Source organism: Pelophylax lessonae (genome assembly GCF_965119305.1).
Source record: "Pelophylax lessonae genome assembly, chromosome: 8".
NCBI lineage: Eukaryota > Metazoa > Chordata > Amphibia > Anura > Ranidae > Pelophylax > Pelophylax lessonae.
Genome location: NC_138775.1, coordinates 2,573,924 through 2,589,057, shown reverse-complemented (window position 1 = coordinate 2,589,057; position 15,134 = coordinate 2,573,924). Strand labels below are relative to the sequence as shown.

At 46.2% G+C, this 15,134-nt stretch overlaps 1 protein-coding gene across 1 annotated transcript in view; it reads left to right on the top strand.

Moving 5' to 3' along the window:
• The window catches only part of LRRN1 (leucine rich repeat neuronal 1), a 51,268-nt gene extending 39,023 nt beyond the window's left edge, over positions 1-12,245 (top strand). Inside the window, exon 2 of the mRNA XM_082266592.1 lies at positions 9,467-12,245. Within this exon, the coding sequence (XP_082122718.1) occupies positions 9,569-11,725 (2,157 nt within the window). The 5' untranslated portion in view covers positions 9,467-9,568 and the 3' untranslated portion in view covers positions 11,726-12,245. The remainder of the gene's footprint in view (positions 1-9,466) is intronic.
• The last annotated feature ends 2,889 nt before the right edge of the window (positions 12,246-15,134 follow it).

Below are 15,134 nucleotides of genomic sequence, written 5' to 3'. Positions count from 1 at the left end.
CCTGGGGGCTGATATTATCATTAATATACTTTAAGAAAAACTCGGTGTGCCAGTACAAATGAGACTTCCGTTTTAGTAAACTGTGCATTTTTGTTAAATATACCTGTAAATCTTCCTCAGTTTTGGTTCGTACCCCACAATTGGACTGAATATCTGCCATAAAGCCCGTCCAGGCATTCCCCATTAGGTCCATGGCCGCATATACAGCCGTCAATCAGCAGTACTAGGAAAAGAGCGTTTGAACGTGAGAGATAAAGAATAGAAATATCAAAAGAAGTTAAATTATAATATCAAAATATGTAAACTTATGAAATAGAAAATCCCTAGAAAGCTCAAATTATAGATCAGCAGTCATTACAACCTTATCGATGTATAGTCACAAGGTAAATGAAACAAACATTCGGACAAACCGAAACAAAGAGAGCGCCCTCGGGTGTGTTATCCACCCAGATAGATTATATAGACAGATGTTTGTTTGTATAATAGTATTATGGTACCAACATCCCTGATAATAATGCAAAAAAACAAGGAGTTGAGTGAAAGCCCTGGTGTGAGGGTCGAACACAGACACCTTGTTTGAAGTGAGGAAAGTCTAGAAATAAGGCTATGGCTGTCCCATGTCCTCATTTGGTACAGATTTATTGACGATTTACTACTGATCTGGACAGGCAGCAGAGAGGACTTAGAGAAATTTTTATTAGCATTGGACAACAATGATCTCAATCTAAAATTTACACACACCATCAGCCATCATCAAATTTCTTTTTTGGATCTCAATATCTCTCTGCTGCCCAATGGCCATATCGACACAGATCTGTACCGAAAACCCAGCGCAGGCAACACCATACTGTGCGCAGCAAGTGCCCATCCCGCCCCCCTGATAAAAAGCATACCATATGCGCAATACCTCAGAATTCGTAGAAATTGTGCAACCGACATAAAGTTCCATACTCAGGCCAATCATCTAAGATCTAGGCTATTGGCCAGAGGTTATTCAAAAAGTCTCTTGAGAAAAGCATTTAACCGGGCAAAGGCAAAATCAAGATCTGAACTTCTGTACAAAACCGCCTCTAGGGATGACCAAGAGAATGTGAGGTTCATCACGAGATTTTCCGCACATGAGGAAATTCTTCGTGATGTCCTGCGCAAACACTGGCCTATCCTCACACAGGATCACACGCTAAATAAATATGTCAAACCTAGACCCGATTTAGTCTTCAGAAGAGCCACATCCCTCAGGGATAATCTTGTTAAAAGTCATTATACAACTCAGAGCCCTTACTATGGTAATAAAAAAGGCACATACCCCTGCGGATCCTGCAGTAGATGCCCTTGGATCCACAGTGGTAATGGTATCCGCCTGCCCAATGGCCAATGGCTAAAATCTAAACAATATGCTGACTGCAATACACAGGGACTGGTTTATTTAATGACTTGTCGATGTGGCTCTTACTATGTCGGCAAGACAATTCGCAAACTAGGACAAAGAATTGGGGACCATGTCTATCATTCGGAGGGAGGCACTTATCAAACCAGTGTCACTAGACACATTAATCTGTACCATAAATTTGATAATTCCGTTGTATCATTTTTTGTCCTAGAAGTTATTCCCCAGGATCCCCGTGGAGGTAATTGGGACAAGCGCATTCTTCAAAAAGAATGCTATTGGATTGAAACATTGAATGCTACACAACCCCCAGGTATCAACGAAATGATTACTTATAAACCATTTCTTGGCTGAATAGGTGGCACATCACCACATCTTGTACTCTGCATAGTACCATCCGGGACCCCCGTGGAGGGTTCCATAGGGCCGCCTATTGCAGCCGCGATCTGCATGTATATGGGACAAATTTGGACCATGAGAGCTTCCCTCGATTTATATTCAATCGAGGGATCACTTTAAACAATCTTCCCTTACATATATTGTACTTTACAATATATGTTTGTTTATTTCCCTCTTCTTTATATTCTCATTTTATTATTTTCCCTGGATTTGCTAATATTTACTCTTTATTACAGATCAGCAGCCAAAATTTAGACTATGTTGTAATAATTTGATATGACAGGCCACACAAAAAAATCTTTCTGTGTGATGCCTAGTACTAGTTACTGTTGGTGCTGTTATGATTGGGAACAATCTCAGCATCCTACAATATACCCTCTAATACATGTATTTTTGCAAATATTTCTTCAATATTGGTGTTTCATGTTCATATATGTATATATTATTGTCATATTGTTGTATTTTTCTAACATTCATAAGAATCATTTTCCACCTATACAGGATCTGATTTCCGCATTGGAGCTTTGGTATGCACATTCATTGTCCTCTACTTCCCACTATCCAACTGCGGGGGGCGATATCACTCAGCACTCCCAACGGATGTGTGGTCTCTGGACTGACAGACTTATGGGGCCATGTCCCCGCCCATGTCTGATCATGTGGCTGCGTACAGCTGCTCTTGCGGTTGTGGATTACGCAGCACGGCGCGCGCCTGTGCATTGGCGAGCGCCGTTAGAGACCTGACCCGACGCGATGTCGTCACTTCCGCCCGGAGGTGCGCATACGCGCCGGGTTGAGGGGATGTTCATAAGGTGGCGGGCAAACAATTCCCTTGCAGATGCCGGGGTATACACTAGCAGACCAGACACGAGGTAAGCGCTGGGAGCCATTCTTTGGATATGACAGACTTGCATATGCCTAGATTCATGCTCTCCTAATCTATATACAATCTGTTTTTTACTATACAGGCATTCAAGTGCCTCTTACCTCCTTAAAGGGAGCCTTCATCCGGAACACCCATACATCCCTCCATAATTGCTCATATGCAAACTTGGAGCCAAAAAAGAACTACTTGGAACATCATGATGTATTTATAGATACACTTGTATACTTCCAACTCAAGTTTGGTAAGCTTTAATCTTAATGGAGCTGTGTGTCCTTAAAGGCCTAGAGCCCCCCCCCTTGGCCACGGCATTACATAAATATTTTTATGCTCAACAGAAAGAAGTGCCACTTTGTCTGGCCATACAACCTCATGGGCATTCTATGACCTACCAGATACTGATACTATCACATACAGGTATTGTGACAATGTCACACATAACCTTTATTATTAAAATCACGCTACCCTAATGACCCCCTCCACATCCGTGGGTGAGGCGTTCACTGGGTGGATACCCCTGCATGTGTTTTGGTGGTGGGAACCCTGGACCTGTATGTGTTTGTGCATGCAAATAACCCCTCTGCATAAAACTGTTGATTACAATGTTCTCATAATATATTTCTATTGCACAGGAACTCTAAGGCAACCAATATAGTGTACAATTTTACACCCCTGAAGAAGCGGAGTGTTGAAACCCGCGAAACATGTTGGGTTAATGCCCGGTACCCTGTTTTGGGGCTATCGGAGCTTGCATAACATCGATACTGCCTGCAATGTTCAGAACTGTATGTAATTGATATGACTATGATGGTAATCTATTCTGTACAATTTTTTATTTTACAATAATCTTTTTCTCTTCTTTCTGTATGTAATTTTTAATGGAATAATAAAATTTATATATTTTTATACATGGTGGTTTTTCCATCGTTGATTCAAGTACCGTTAAAATCCCACTAGCCCTCTACTAATTTTCCTTCCTATCTCCCCCTTTTCCTCTCCATCCAACCCTCTGCCTTTCTTTTCTTTCCCTCTCCTCCCCTTTCCTTCTTTTCCCCCCCCCTCCTCCCTCCCTCCCCCCCCTCCTCCCTCCTCTTTCCTTTCTTTTTTCTATTTCCCCTTTTCCCTTCACTCCCTCCCTCTTTTTCCTTCTTTCCCCTCCACCATTTTTCTTTCAGCCCTCTTGCTTTCCCTTTTTCTTTCAACTTTTCCCCATTCTCCCTTTTTCTGCCAAATTTCACTATTTTCATTCCTTTTCTTCATTATTTCTAGACTTTCCTCACTTCAAACAAGGTGTCTGTGTTCGACCCTCACACCAGGGCTTTCACTCAACTCCTTGTTTTTTTGCAAGATACAAAAGAAGTTTATATAAAAAGGACACAGTCATAAAAGGTATCACCATATATGCATCAAATGCATCACATGACCTAAGAATGGACCATAGGATATAGCTGTGGATCTACGCGTTTCGCTCACAACTGTTGATCTTCTTCAGGATCCAATTAAACGTGTACAGAAGAAGCTTTTTAATAAAACAGTATCTGTAATAAATGACAATACATATCAATATACATCAAAGTACACAATCAAAGATACAAAATTCAATATAGTTTATTATTTCTAATAAACATCAGTGGTGGGAATGAGAATGGAGGGGTGGGTTGAAGAAGAGGTTGTTTGGGTTTTGTCTGCCCTGTTAGGTTCTACTTTTTCAGAATCATTTCCTGTTCTGTCATTACCCAAGGTTAAAGTGAGGATTTAAATTGCCTATTGATGGTAATATATCATAATAATAAAAATAATATAATAATATAAGAATAAAAAAAAATACAATTATAACATTAATAAAAATAATAATAAAATGTCCTTTTTTGGTCCCTCCCTCCCTGTGGTGAACTGAATTGCTTAGAAAATGCAGCATCCATGCAATTCTGCGTATTCTCCCAGCACTCCGTACAGCGAGGCTGCAGCTGCTGCAAATTGTTATCTGTGAATTTTGTGTCGGCCATCATAATGCTTGGACATAGAAGTCGCATTAATCAGCCCCCCCCCCCCCCAAATCGCAGGTCTTCTATTTGTACAAAGCTGGCCGGTTTATTCTCGGTCTCTCAGTCGCTTGGGATTTGTGGCGGAGCCTCTGTGCATTGTCTGCAATACTTTTTTTTATTTGCTCGCTGACACCGAGTCCATTGAGCTGGTTAATCTGTAAAGATCAATGCAGGTTCAACACAAGGGCACAGGGAAAACACAGGCCGGGTTCACGTGTGCGGTGGTGTGTGCTGCATGTATGCATCTTTATACAGCGCAATGCACCGCACTGCATTTCAATGCACCGCAGTACAGAATGACATGCCAGGGTGCTTAGAGTTTAAAGAGTAACTCCACTTTTGTTGAGAAAAACATTCCTCTGGGTGATCTCTGTACATTGCAGGGAATGTAACAAACTTTGTTGCAGATTCCTACCTTTTGTTATGCTGAAGAAATCACGGTTTGTTCCTCTGTGTTGAGTGGGTCAAAAGGGAGTGGCCTCCTCATCAGTGCCCACCAGTGCCTCCTCATCAGTGCCCAACAGTGCCACCTCATCAGTGCCGCCTATCAGTGCCCATTAGTGCCACCTATCAGTGCCCATTAGTGCCACCTATCAGTGCCCATTAGTGCCGCCTCATCAGTGCCCATCATTGCTACCTATCAGTGCCCATCAGTGCCACCTATTAGTGCCGCCTATCTGTGCTCATCAGTGCCGCTTATCAGTGCCCATTAGTGCCACCTATCAGTGCCCATCAGTGCTGCCTATCAGTGCTCATTAGTGCCACCTATCAGTGCCTATCAGTGCCCATCAGTGCTACCTATCAGTGCCCATCAGTGCTACCTATCAGTGCCCATCAGTGGCGCCTCTCAGTGCCCATTAGTGCCACCTATCAGTGCCCATCAGTGCTGCCTATCAGTGCTCATTAGTGCCACCTATTAGTGCCCATCAGTGCCGGCTCATCAGTGCTACCTATCAGTGCCCATCAGTGCCACCTATCAGTGCTCATCAGTGCCGCCTATCAGTGCCCATTAGTGCCACCTGTCAGTGCCCATCAGTGCTGCCTATCAGTGCTCATTAGTGCCACCTATCAGTGCCCATCAGTGCCGGCTCATCAGTGCCCATCAGTGCTACCTATCAGTGCCCATCAGTGCCACCTATCAGTGCTCATCAGTGCCGCCTATCAGTGCCCATTAGTGCCACCTATCAGTGCTGCCTATTAGTGCTCATTAGTGCCACCTATCAGTGCCCATCAGTGCCGCCTCATCAGTGCCCATCAGTGCTACCTATCAGTGCTACCTATCAGTGCCCATCAGTGGCGCCTCTCAGTGCCCATTAGTGTCACCCATCATTGCCCATCAGTGCAGCCTCATCAGCACACATCAGTGAAGGAGAAAAGTTACCTGTTTGCACAATTTCTTTAACAAACTATTAAGAATTTCTGGCCTTGTTTTTTGTTTGTTTAGCTAAGAATACCCCCCCCCCCCCAGTGGTGATTAAATACCACCAAAAGAAAGTGAAAAAAATAAAATAGTTTAATATGGGTACATAGTTGCATGATCGCGCAATTGTCCTGGGCAGGAAGGGGGTGAAAGTGCCCGGTATTGGGGGGCCGGGGTGGGCAAGAAGGGGGTGAAAGTGCCCGGTATTGGGGGGACGGGGGTGGGCAGGAAGGGGGTGAAAGTGCCCGGTAGGCAAGTAGTTTATGTTTTTTTTTTAACAGCACATTTGTCGCATGTTTTAACGCATGAGGAAACGCACATCTGCGTGCTGCATTGGGGTGCCATTAACAATGAATTGCCGCACAAGAATTTCCTTTTCCTTTTCATGATTGAACTTAGATGAACTAATTATGTGACATTGTGTTTTACGCACATTTCGTGAACGTGCACAAAAACGCATTCTTTTGGGCACATTCACAGAACGCTGAGGTGTGATCCCGGCCTTACCGTCACATTTTCAGGACAAGCTAAATCTTTGTGCATCAGAATTGCTTAGACTGAGAAAATAATAAAAAATAAATAAAAGATGTAACTTTGTATATAAACAAAGGATCGGGCAGAACTCTGCTGTGCTGGAGATTCATCGATAAAACTTCAATCACCCGAGCGTGTTGGAGCCTTTAAATGTGCAGGTTGCTGGGGGCGAGGACAGGCTGTGCCCCCCCCTGGGGGATGGGAGATAATATAAAAATCTGTCATTCTATGGCCCCTGCAGGAGGTGGCTCTCCCAGCTGTCGGATATTTGTGTATCAATAGACTGTGTGAATGTCCTGTGTGATTCACTGGATTAGAATCATTGTGAGCCCCCCCATTTGTCACTCATTTGTGTCCCATGACGGGTGGGGATCAGGAAGGATCTGATTGGATCTCTTTCTCTATCTTCTTTTCACTCCTGCAAAGCGGGTTATAAAAAGTGGATTTTTGTAGCAGAATTCTCCTTCTTCAGCTTCCTGACAATTTAAGTAGAAGAACGCCCAATCACTGGGGGGCGGCGGCCCATTTATATGTGGGTGCAATAATGCCAGTTATGTCACCCATTATGTGTGCTGCTGTATGACATCCCATTACAAATATTAGGCTGTCACTGCACCAAAAAATTCAAAAAATTGGACATGTCACAAAATTGTGAATGCAACACAGCGCCCCGTATGATGGAAATGGGCCCTAAGATCTTATATATACTTTACCATGGTAAACTCCCAGCCCAGGAGAAGCCGCAGGGAGGTAGATGGAAACTTTGTATATTTTTTAGCACAATGTGGCAGTGTCCTCCCTTCTCCCCCTCCTCTCCTCCTCTCTCCTCCTCTCTCCTCTCCTTCTCCCTCCTCTCCTCCTCCCTCCTCTCCTCCTCCCTCCTCTCCTTCTCCCTCCTCTCCTCCTCCCTCCTCTCCTCCTCCCTCCTCTCCTCCTCCCTCCTCTCCTTCTCCCTCCTCTCCTCCTCCCTCCTCTCCTCCTCCCTCCTCTCCTTCTCCCTCCTCTCCTCCTCCCCCCTCCCCCTTTCCCTCCTCTCCTCCTCCCTCCTCTCCTTCTCCCTCATCTCCTCCTCCCTCCTCTCCTTCTCCTTCCTCTCCCTTTCCCTCCTCTCCTTCTCCCTCCTCTCCTCCTCCTTCCTCTCCCTTTCCCTCCTCTCCTCCTCCCTCCTCTCCTCCTCCCTTCTCCCCTTTTCCCTCCTCCCTCATCTCCTTCTCCCTCCTCTTCCTTTTCCTTTCCCTCCTCTCCTTCTCCCTCCTCTTCTCTCCTCCACCCTCCTCTCTTCTCCCCCTCCCTCCTCTCCCTTTCCCTCCACTCCTTTTCTTCTCCACGATCTCCCTCTCCATCCCTTTCTCCTCTCCTCTCCTCTCCTCTCCTCTCCTCTCTTTCTTCTCCTTTTCTCCTCTCTCTCTCTGTCTCTCTCCCCTCTCTCTCACTTTATATATCTTTCTCTTTTCTCTTCTATCCTCTCTCTTTCCTCTCTTCTCACTCTGTCTCCTTCTCACTCCATCTCTCTACCTCTCCTCTCCTCTCTCTATCTCCTCTCCTCTCCTCTCTGTGATCTCTCTCTCTCTCTCTCTCTCTCCCCCCTCTCCCTCTTTCCTTTCCTCTGTCTTCCCTCTCTAATCCTCTCCTCCCCCCCTCTCTCTCTCCTCCTCTCCTCTCTCCCCGCCCCCCTCTCTCTCTCTCTTCTCTCTCCTCTCCCCCCCTCTCCTTTCCTCTCCTCTCTCTCTCTCTTCTCTCTCCTCTCCCCCCTCTCCTCTCCTCTCTCTTCTCTCTCCTCTCCCCCCCTCTCCTCTCCTCTCTCGCTCTCTCTTCTCTCTCCTCTCCTCCTCTTCCCCCCCTCTCCTCTCCTCTCTCTCTGCTCCGCTCTCCTTCTCTTCTCTCCTCTCCCCTCTCTCTCCTCTCCTCCCTCTCTCCCTTCCCGTACTCGGGTTTATTTCCTTCTATTTTCTTCTTTATGGCAAGCAATGAAAGCTGGAGGTGACTGAGCATTAGGAGACATAAAAGAGCCGCTAGTTTGGAACGGCACCATTTTCCTCAGTAAGAGGTTTTATAAAAACATTCCTGGATAAATATGTAAAAGTTTTATGAGATTACCAGAAGGCATCGCTATAAATGAAGGTCATCCTGGCCGCTTTCCAGTCCTACAATCCCACCGAATGAAGGTGTCAGCTGTTTTCAGGTAGCTGGGATGGAGCCCATAGGCTGTAGAGAAGTTCCATGTCACAGAAGCTTCTTTCTACACAGATCTGGGTTCTTCTACCAGGGCCGGGACAAGGAAGGGCACGAGGGGCGGCTGCCCTGGGCACTGTGGTATCATGAGAGGTGGGGGGCTTCGCAGGAGATTGGGGAAGAGGATTTGTGTTGGGAGGGTAAGGGATTTGGAGTGGGGGGGGGGTGTGAACTGGGAGGGGAAATTTGATTTGTGATTTTTTTTGGGGGGGGGGGGAGTCGATTTGTGCAGGGGGATTTGCAGAGAGAGTGGATTTGAGCTAAAATGGGGGGGAAGATTTGTGCTGGGGGAGGGAATATCAGGGAGGTGAATTTGTCCTCGGAGGAGGGGGAATTTATGCTTAGGAAATAAGCATGCAGATTAGTGCTCAATTTTGTTTGGGGGGTGGGGTGGGGGGTTTGCTGACATATAATGCTCATACATCTTGGGGGGGGGGCACAGTTTGGCATGTTCGCCCTGAGCTCTAGATTACCTTATTCTGCTAAATGTTTACCAATGAACGTTTGCTTCTATGTGGCTTTGTTCTTTCATTTAAAGTTAATTATTCGCTCTTTTCTTTATCCAGGTGCTCTTCTGTCTTGGGCAGGAATCTACAACCTAAAGGAAAAGCCATTGTGAATCCATTTCCCCTGAGTTCTGCAGATCGCCTCTTGGCGTGGTGGTGAACATGGATCGGAGAGGAGTTCTGGCACTGGCTGTCTGTCAGATTGTTCTCGGACTCCTGATCAGCCCGTTAGCAGAATCTTCATCTCCAGTGATCGAATGCCCACAACTCTGCGTCTGCGGTAACCGCCCATGGTTCACGCCACAGTCCACCTACCGTGAGGCCAAAACCGTGGATTGCAATGACCTGCGCTTGACTAGGATTCCAGTGAACCTTTCTTTGGATACCCAGGTGCTTCTGCTGCAAAGCAACAACATTGAACGGACGAATGGAGAATTGCAACAGCTGGTTAACCTGACAGAACTCGACCTTTCTCAGAATAACATCACCTCTATACAGGATGTGGGTTTGTCCAATCTTAGTCAGCTCACAACTCTGCACTTAGAGGAGAATCAAATTTTTGAGATGCCTGACTACTGTTTGCAAGATCTGAGTAACCTGGAGGAGCTCTACATCAACCACAACCAGCTGAGCTCTATCTCACCGAGTGCCTTCTCAGGTCTGCGCAATCTGCTCCGTCTGCACCTAAATTCCAACAAGCTACGCATTATCGACAGTCGTTGGTTCGAATTCACCCCCAACTTGGAGATACTTATGATTGGGGAGAACCCTGTGATTGGGATTTTGGATTTAAACTTCAAACCTCTCATCAATCTGCGAAGTTTGGTCTTGGCAGGGATGTACCTAAGCGACATCCCCGGGAATGCATTCCTAGGACTGGACAACCTGGAGAGCTTGTCTTTCTATGACAATAAACTAAGCAAAGTACCCCAGGGGGCTCTGCAGAAATTGCCCAACCTGAAGTTTTTAGATCTGAATAAAAATCCAATCCGAAAGGTGCAAGAAGGAGACTTCAAGAACATGTTACGTTTGAAGGAGCTGGGAATCAACAATATGGCTGAGTTAGTTTCTCTTGACCGTAATGCTCTAGACAATCTCCCTGAGCTGACAAAGCTCGAAGCAACAAACAATCCAAAACTGTCCTACATCCACCGTTCAGCCTTTCGTAACGTGCCTACCCTTGAAAGCTTGATGCTAAACAATAATGCACTGAACTCTGTCTACAAAGGAACAGTAGAGTCCCTCCCGAATATTCGTGAAATCAGCATTCACAGCAATCCTCTGCGTTGTGATTGTGTCCTCCACTGGATGGGTTCCAACCAAACCACCATTCGTTTTATGGAGCCGCTGTCCATGTTTTGTGCGCTGCCCCCAGAGTACCGAGGCCAACCAGTGAAGGAAGCCCTGGCTCAAGATCCCGCTGGAGAGCAGTGTCTTCCCATGATAGCCCAAGATACATTCCCAAGCCACCTCAATCTGGACTTGGGGATGACTGTCACTTTGGACTGCAGAGCTATGGCGGAACCTGAACCGGAAATCTACTGGGTTACTCCATTGGGACACAAAATCACAACAGAGACCCTATCTGGTAAACTCCATCTGAGTGGCGAAGGCACACTTCAGATCACAAACGTGCAAGTGGAGGATTCCGGTCGTTACACATGTGTGGCCCAAAATTCCGAAGGCGCAGACACGAGGGTTGCCACACTGCGCATTAATGGGACGCTTCTAGATGGGTCACAAGCCCTGAGACTGTATGTCCAGCAGACAGAGGCCAGCTCTGTCCTGGTGTCCTGGAAGGTTAGCTCCAGTGTTTTGGCTTCAAATTTGAAATGGTCTTCAGCCACCATGAAAATCGACAACCCACACATTACCTACACAGCTCGGGTCCCAGCCGATGTTCATGAGTACAACCTGACCCATCTCCAGCCTGCCACAGAGTACGAGGTGTGCCTAACGGTGTCCGGCCTACATCAACAAGCTCAGAGGGCTTGCATCAATGTCACCACCAAGGGCATATCCTACTCGTTGGCGGTCACAGACCAGGAGACCAGCGCAGCTCTGGCTGCTGTTATGGGTTCCATCTTCGCCCTCATCAGCTTTGCTTCTGTTTCTGTTTATGCGGCCAAAAGATTCCAAAGGAAAAACTACCGCCATTCTCTAAAGAAATACATGCAGAAGACGTCATCAATTCCGCTAAATGAGCTGTATCCTCCTCTTATCAGCCTGTGGGAGGGTGACAGCGAGAAGGACAAAGAAGGGACAGTGGAGGGCAAAACCTCCCAGGTGGACACGACCCGAAGTTACTACATGTGGTAACTCATGCAATACGAACATCTCAATGAGCACAAAGACTGTTGGAAACACCTACAACACTCCCTCCCCCCTTCTTTCTTTACCTTGGCCTATGTTCTTCTCTAGATCCTTCCTTTGTCTTTTGACTTATTTTCTTTATTTTTTTTCTTATTGTTATAAAATGAGCGTGCCGCCTGGCCAAAATGGAATGAATGGCTGCCAAATGCTCTCTATTGACGTTCCCCGCGCCGGGCTGAAGAAATGAAGGCTCCTCGAGTTTCAGCTTGAAGATGCTTGTCAATTAGATTATTATTGAACATCAATTTAATCCTCCCACTAAGTCCATGCCGACGGCCACGTCTGCTACTTTTCAAAAGTGCCATCTCATCATTAACTTTCTTAATTGAACCCTTGAGATGGGGAGTTTGAATAACGCTGCAAATACCCAACGTTCATTAAAAAGATTGAAAATCACGGAGTCAATGCTAAGCTTTGACTCCACTACAATTCCGAACAGTTCTACGGTACAAGAGAGGCCTTTCCTGCCAAGATGCTTGGATATGGGGGAGGTAAGTGCTATGATATGCTTTACATTTACCCCCATGCCCCAAATCCAGAGAACTTTAGCTGCACGCTTAGGGTCCTCTAACACCTCCACCTGCTTCATGATGTTCTGTCGCAGAGATGTTTGTGGGGATTTCCCTAACAACCAGTTGGATGCCATGGAGTGTATATAGGATGCAATCATAGCGGTACCATAACTATGCAGTTGAAGATCTACATTGGAGGTGGAGGGGCAGGAGGTTAATGCAAGCATATGATAATGTCCATATCACCCTCATCAGGCAACTTGTGAACTTTGAGTTCTCCTTTAAAGAGATTCTGCTACCTATTTATCGGCTTCAGGGAAAATACCATTTCTAAAATGCATGAATTATGAGAAATCACAATACATAGGACCGGCCTTCCTCCGAAAAAATGGTTGGGCTGAGCCTCGGACTTCCGTAGGTTTGAACTGAGTTGGGTCTGTTTTTATGAGACAATGTCCTCTATATATTCACCTCTGTTCTTCATCAATCTTCTAGACCACGGGTCTCCAAGCTCTTCAAACAAAGGCCAGCTTACTGCCCTTCAAACTTTAGGACTGTGGCCAGCGGGAGTAGAAAATGCCCTGCCATCTGTGGGAGTAAACATTGCCATAGGCTTGGTGGTCAGTGGAAGGGAAATAAAATTACATCATTGGTGTCAGTGGGGGGGGGGGGGGTTAGTGCCCCATCTCAGGTGTCAGTAGGAGGAATAATACCCCACTTTTGGTGACAGTAGGAGGAATAATGCCCCATCATTGGCGTCAGAGGGAGGAATAGTGCCCCATCATTGGTGTCAGTGGAAGGAATAGTGCCCCATCATTGGTGTCAGTGGGGGGGAATAGTGCCCCATCATTGGTGTCAGTGGGGGGAATAGTGCCCCATCATTTGTGTCAGTGGGAGGAATAGTGCCCCATCATTTGTGTCAGTGGGGGGGAATAGTGCCCCATCATTGGTGTCAGTGGGGGGGGGGAATAGTGCCCCATCATTGGTGTCAGTGGGAGGAATAATGCCACATCATTGGTTTCAGTGGGAGGAATAGTGCCCCATCATTGGTGTCAGTGGGAGGAATAGTGCCTCATCGTTGGTTTCAGTGGGAGGAATAGTGACCCATCATTGGTGTCAGTGGGAGGAATAGTGCCCCATCATTGGTGTCAGTGGAAGGAATAGTGCCCCATCATTGGTGTCAGTGGGGGGAATAGTGCTCCATCATTGATGTCAGTCAGTGGGAGGAATAGTGTCTTATCATTAGTGTCAGTGGGGGGAATAGTACCCTATTGTTGGTGTCAGTGGGGGGAATAGTACCCTATTGTTGGTGTCAGTGGGAGGAATAGTGCCCCAATGTTGGTGTAGGTGGAAGGAATAGTACCCTATCATTGATGTCAGTGAGGGGAATAGTACCTTATTGTTGGTGTCAGTGGGAGGAATAGTGCTCCAATTTTTGGGGTTAGTGGGAGGAATAGTACCCCATCATTGGTGTCAGTGAGGGGAATAGTACCCCATCATTGGTGTCAGTGAGGGGAATAGTACCTTATTGTTGGTGTCAATGGGAGGAATAGTGCTTCATTGTTGGGGTAAGTGGGAGGAATAGCGCCCCATCATTGGTGTCAGTGAGGGGAATAGTACCCTAATGTTGGTGTCAGTAGAATATTGCCCCATTGTTGGTGTCAGTAGGAGGAATAGTTCCCTGTCTTTGGTGTCATAGGAGTGCATAGTGCCCCAAGGGTCGGTTAAAGCAAGTAAAGAGCTACATTTGGCCTGAGGGCCGCAGTTTGGAGACCCCTGTTCTAGACACTTGTAAAACAAATAAGTGATTTCTCTCTAGAAAGACCAATAGGGAACAGAGGTAGACCCAGGATGTCTAAAATGAACATTGTCTTCTTTAAACTTGCCCATAAAGATTGAAAAGTCGTAGGAAAGCACAGAATTCTGAAACTGGACACACCTGGCTCGTAGCCTTCAAGACTTATAATAATCATGGCTGCATTCAGGGCGGAGTTTTGGTTTTTGGGATCTTCTTTGACATTCATCTCTACAGCCTTCCAGCAGAAGATTATGGAGTTCAGCTCAGAACATTGTCCACCATAAACACCAGAAATACAGAAGCCATAATTTTACTTCTTTTCATTGGAGCCTTCAAGCCGCAGTTACAATAATCTGCATTTGATGGCTTTAGTTGCCTTCGGAAGAGTTGGGAAACCTTCGCCAAATGGGAGCCGGCCAACAGATCTGAACTGTAGCAAATGGAAGAATCCTTGGCAGCTTTGGAGACTTTGGCTGGGCCGGCGCAGGAAAAGGAATTTTTTTTTTTTTTTTGGCTTTGTTGGATGACAGCAGAGTGGTATATCTTGGACTCGATTCTATTGGTTGTTTTAGTATAGCGTATCGCAAATTTATTTGGGTTGATTTTATTCCTCCCGATTCCTTGGGATATTTTTTTTTTATATATATTTTTGGGCTTTCAACTCCACCCCTTTTTTTTTTTTTCTCCAAACCTTTGAAAAGGGCTGACTTTATGGACAAGGCAGTCCCCCCTCCTCCCCCCTGGTAACACTTGTTGAATTGGCACGGGAAGAGTTTCGGAGGTTACGCCTGGAGAGCGAAGAGCGCGATGAATCCTCCTCTGCCAAACAAGTGAACTGACTGTATCGTTGTATCAACCTCTTCTCTGGAATTTTTGGACTTATTGGGGAACGGAAAAGTGGTCCCCTTTTGTAGTAGAAGATAAAGCTTCCTTCTAGAGCTTCTAGAGCAATACGCCCTCTGCGGGATCTGCCCCCCCCCCCCCCCAGAGGGTCCAGTGCACTCCTTTAATACCCCAGGAGGCTGTTTTGGTGTTTGCTGGAAAT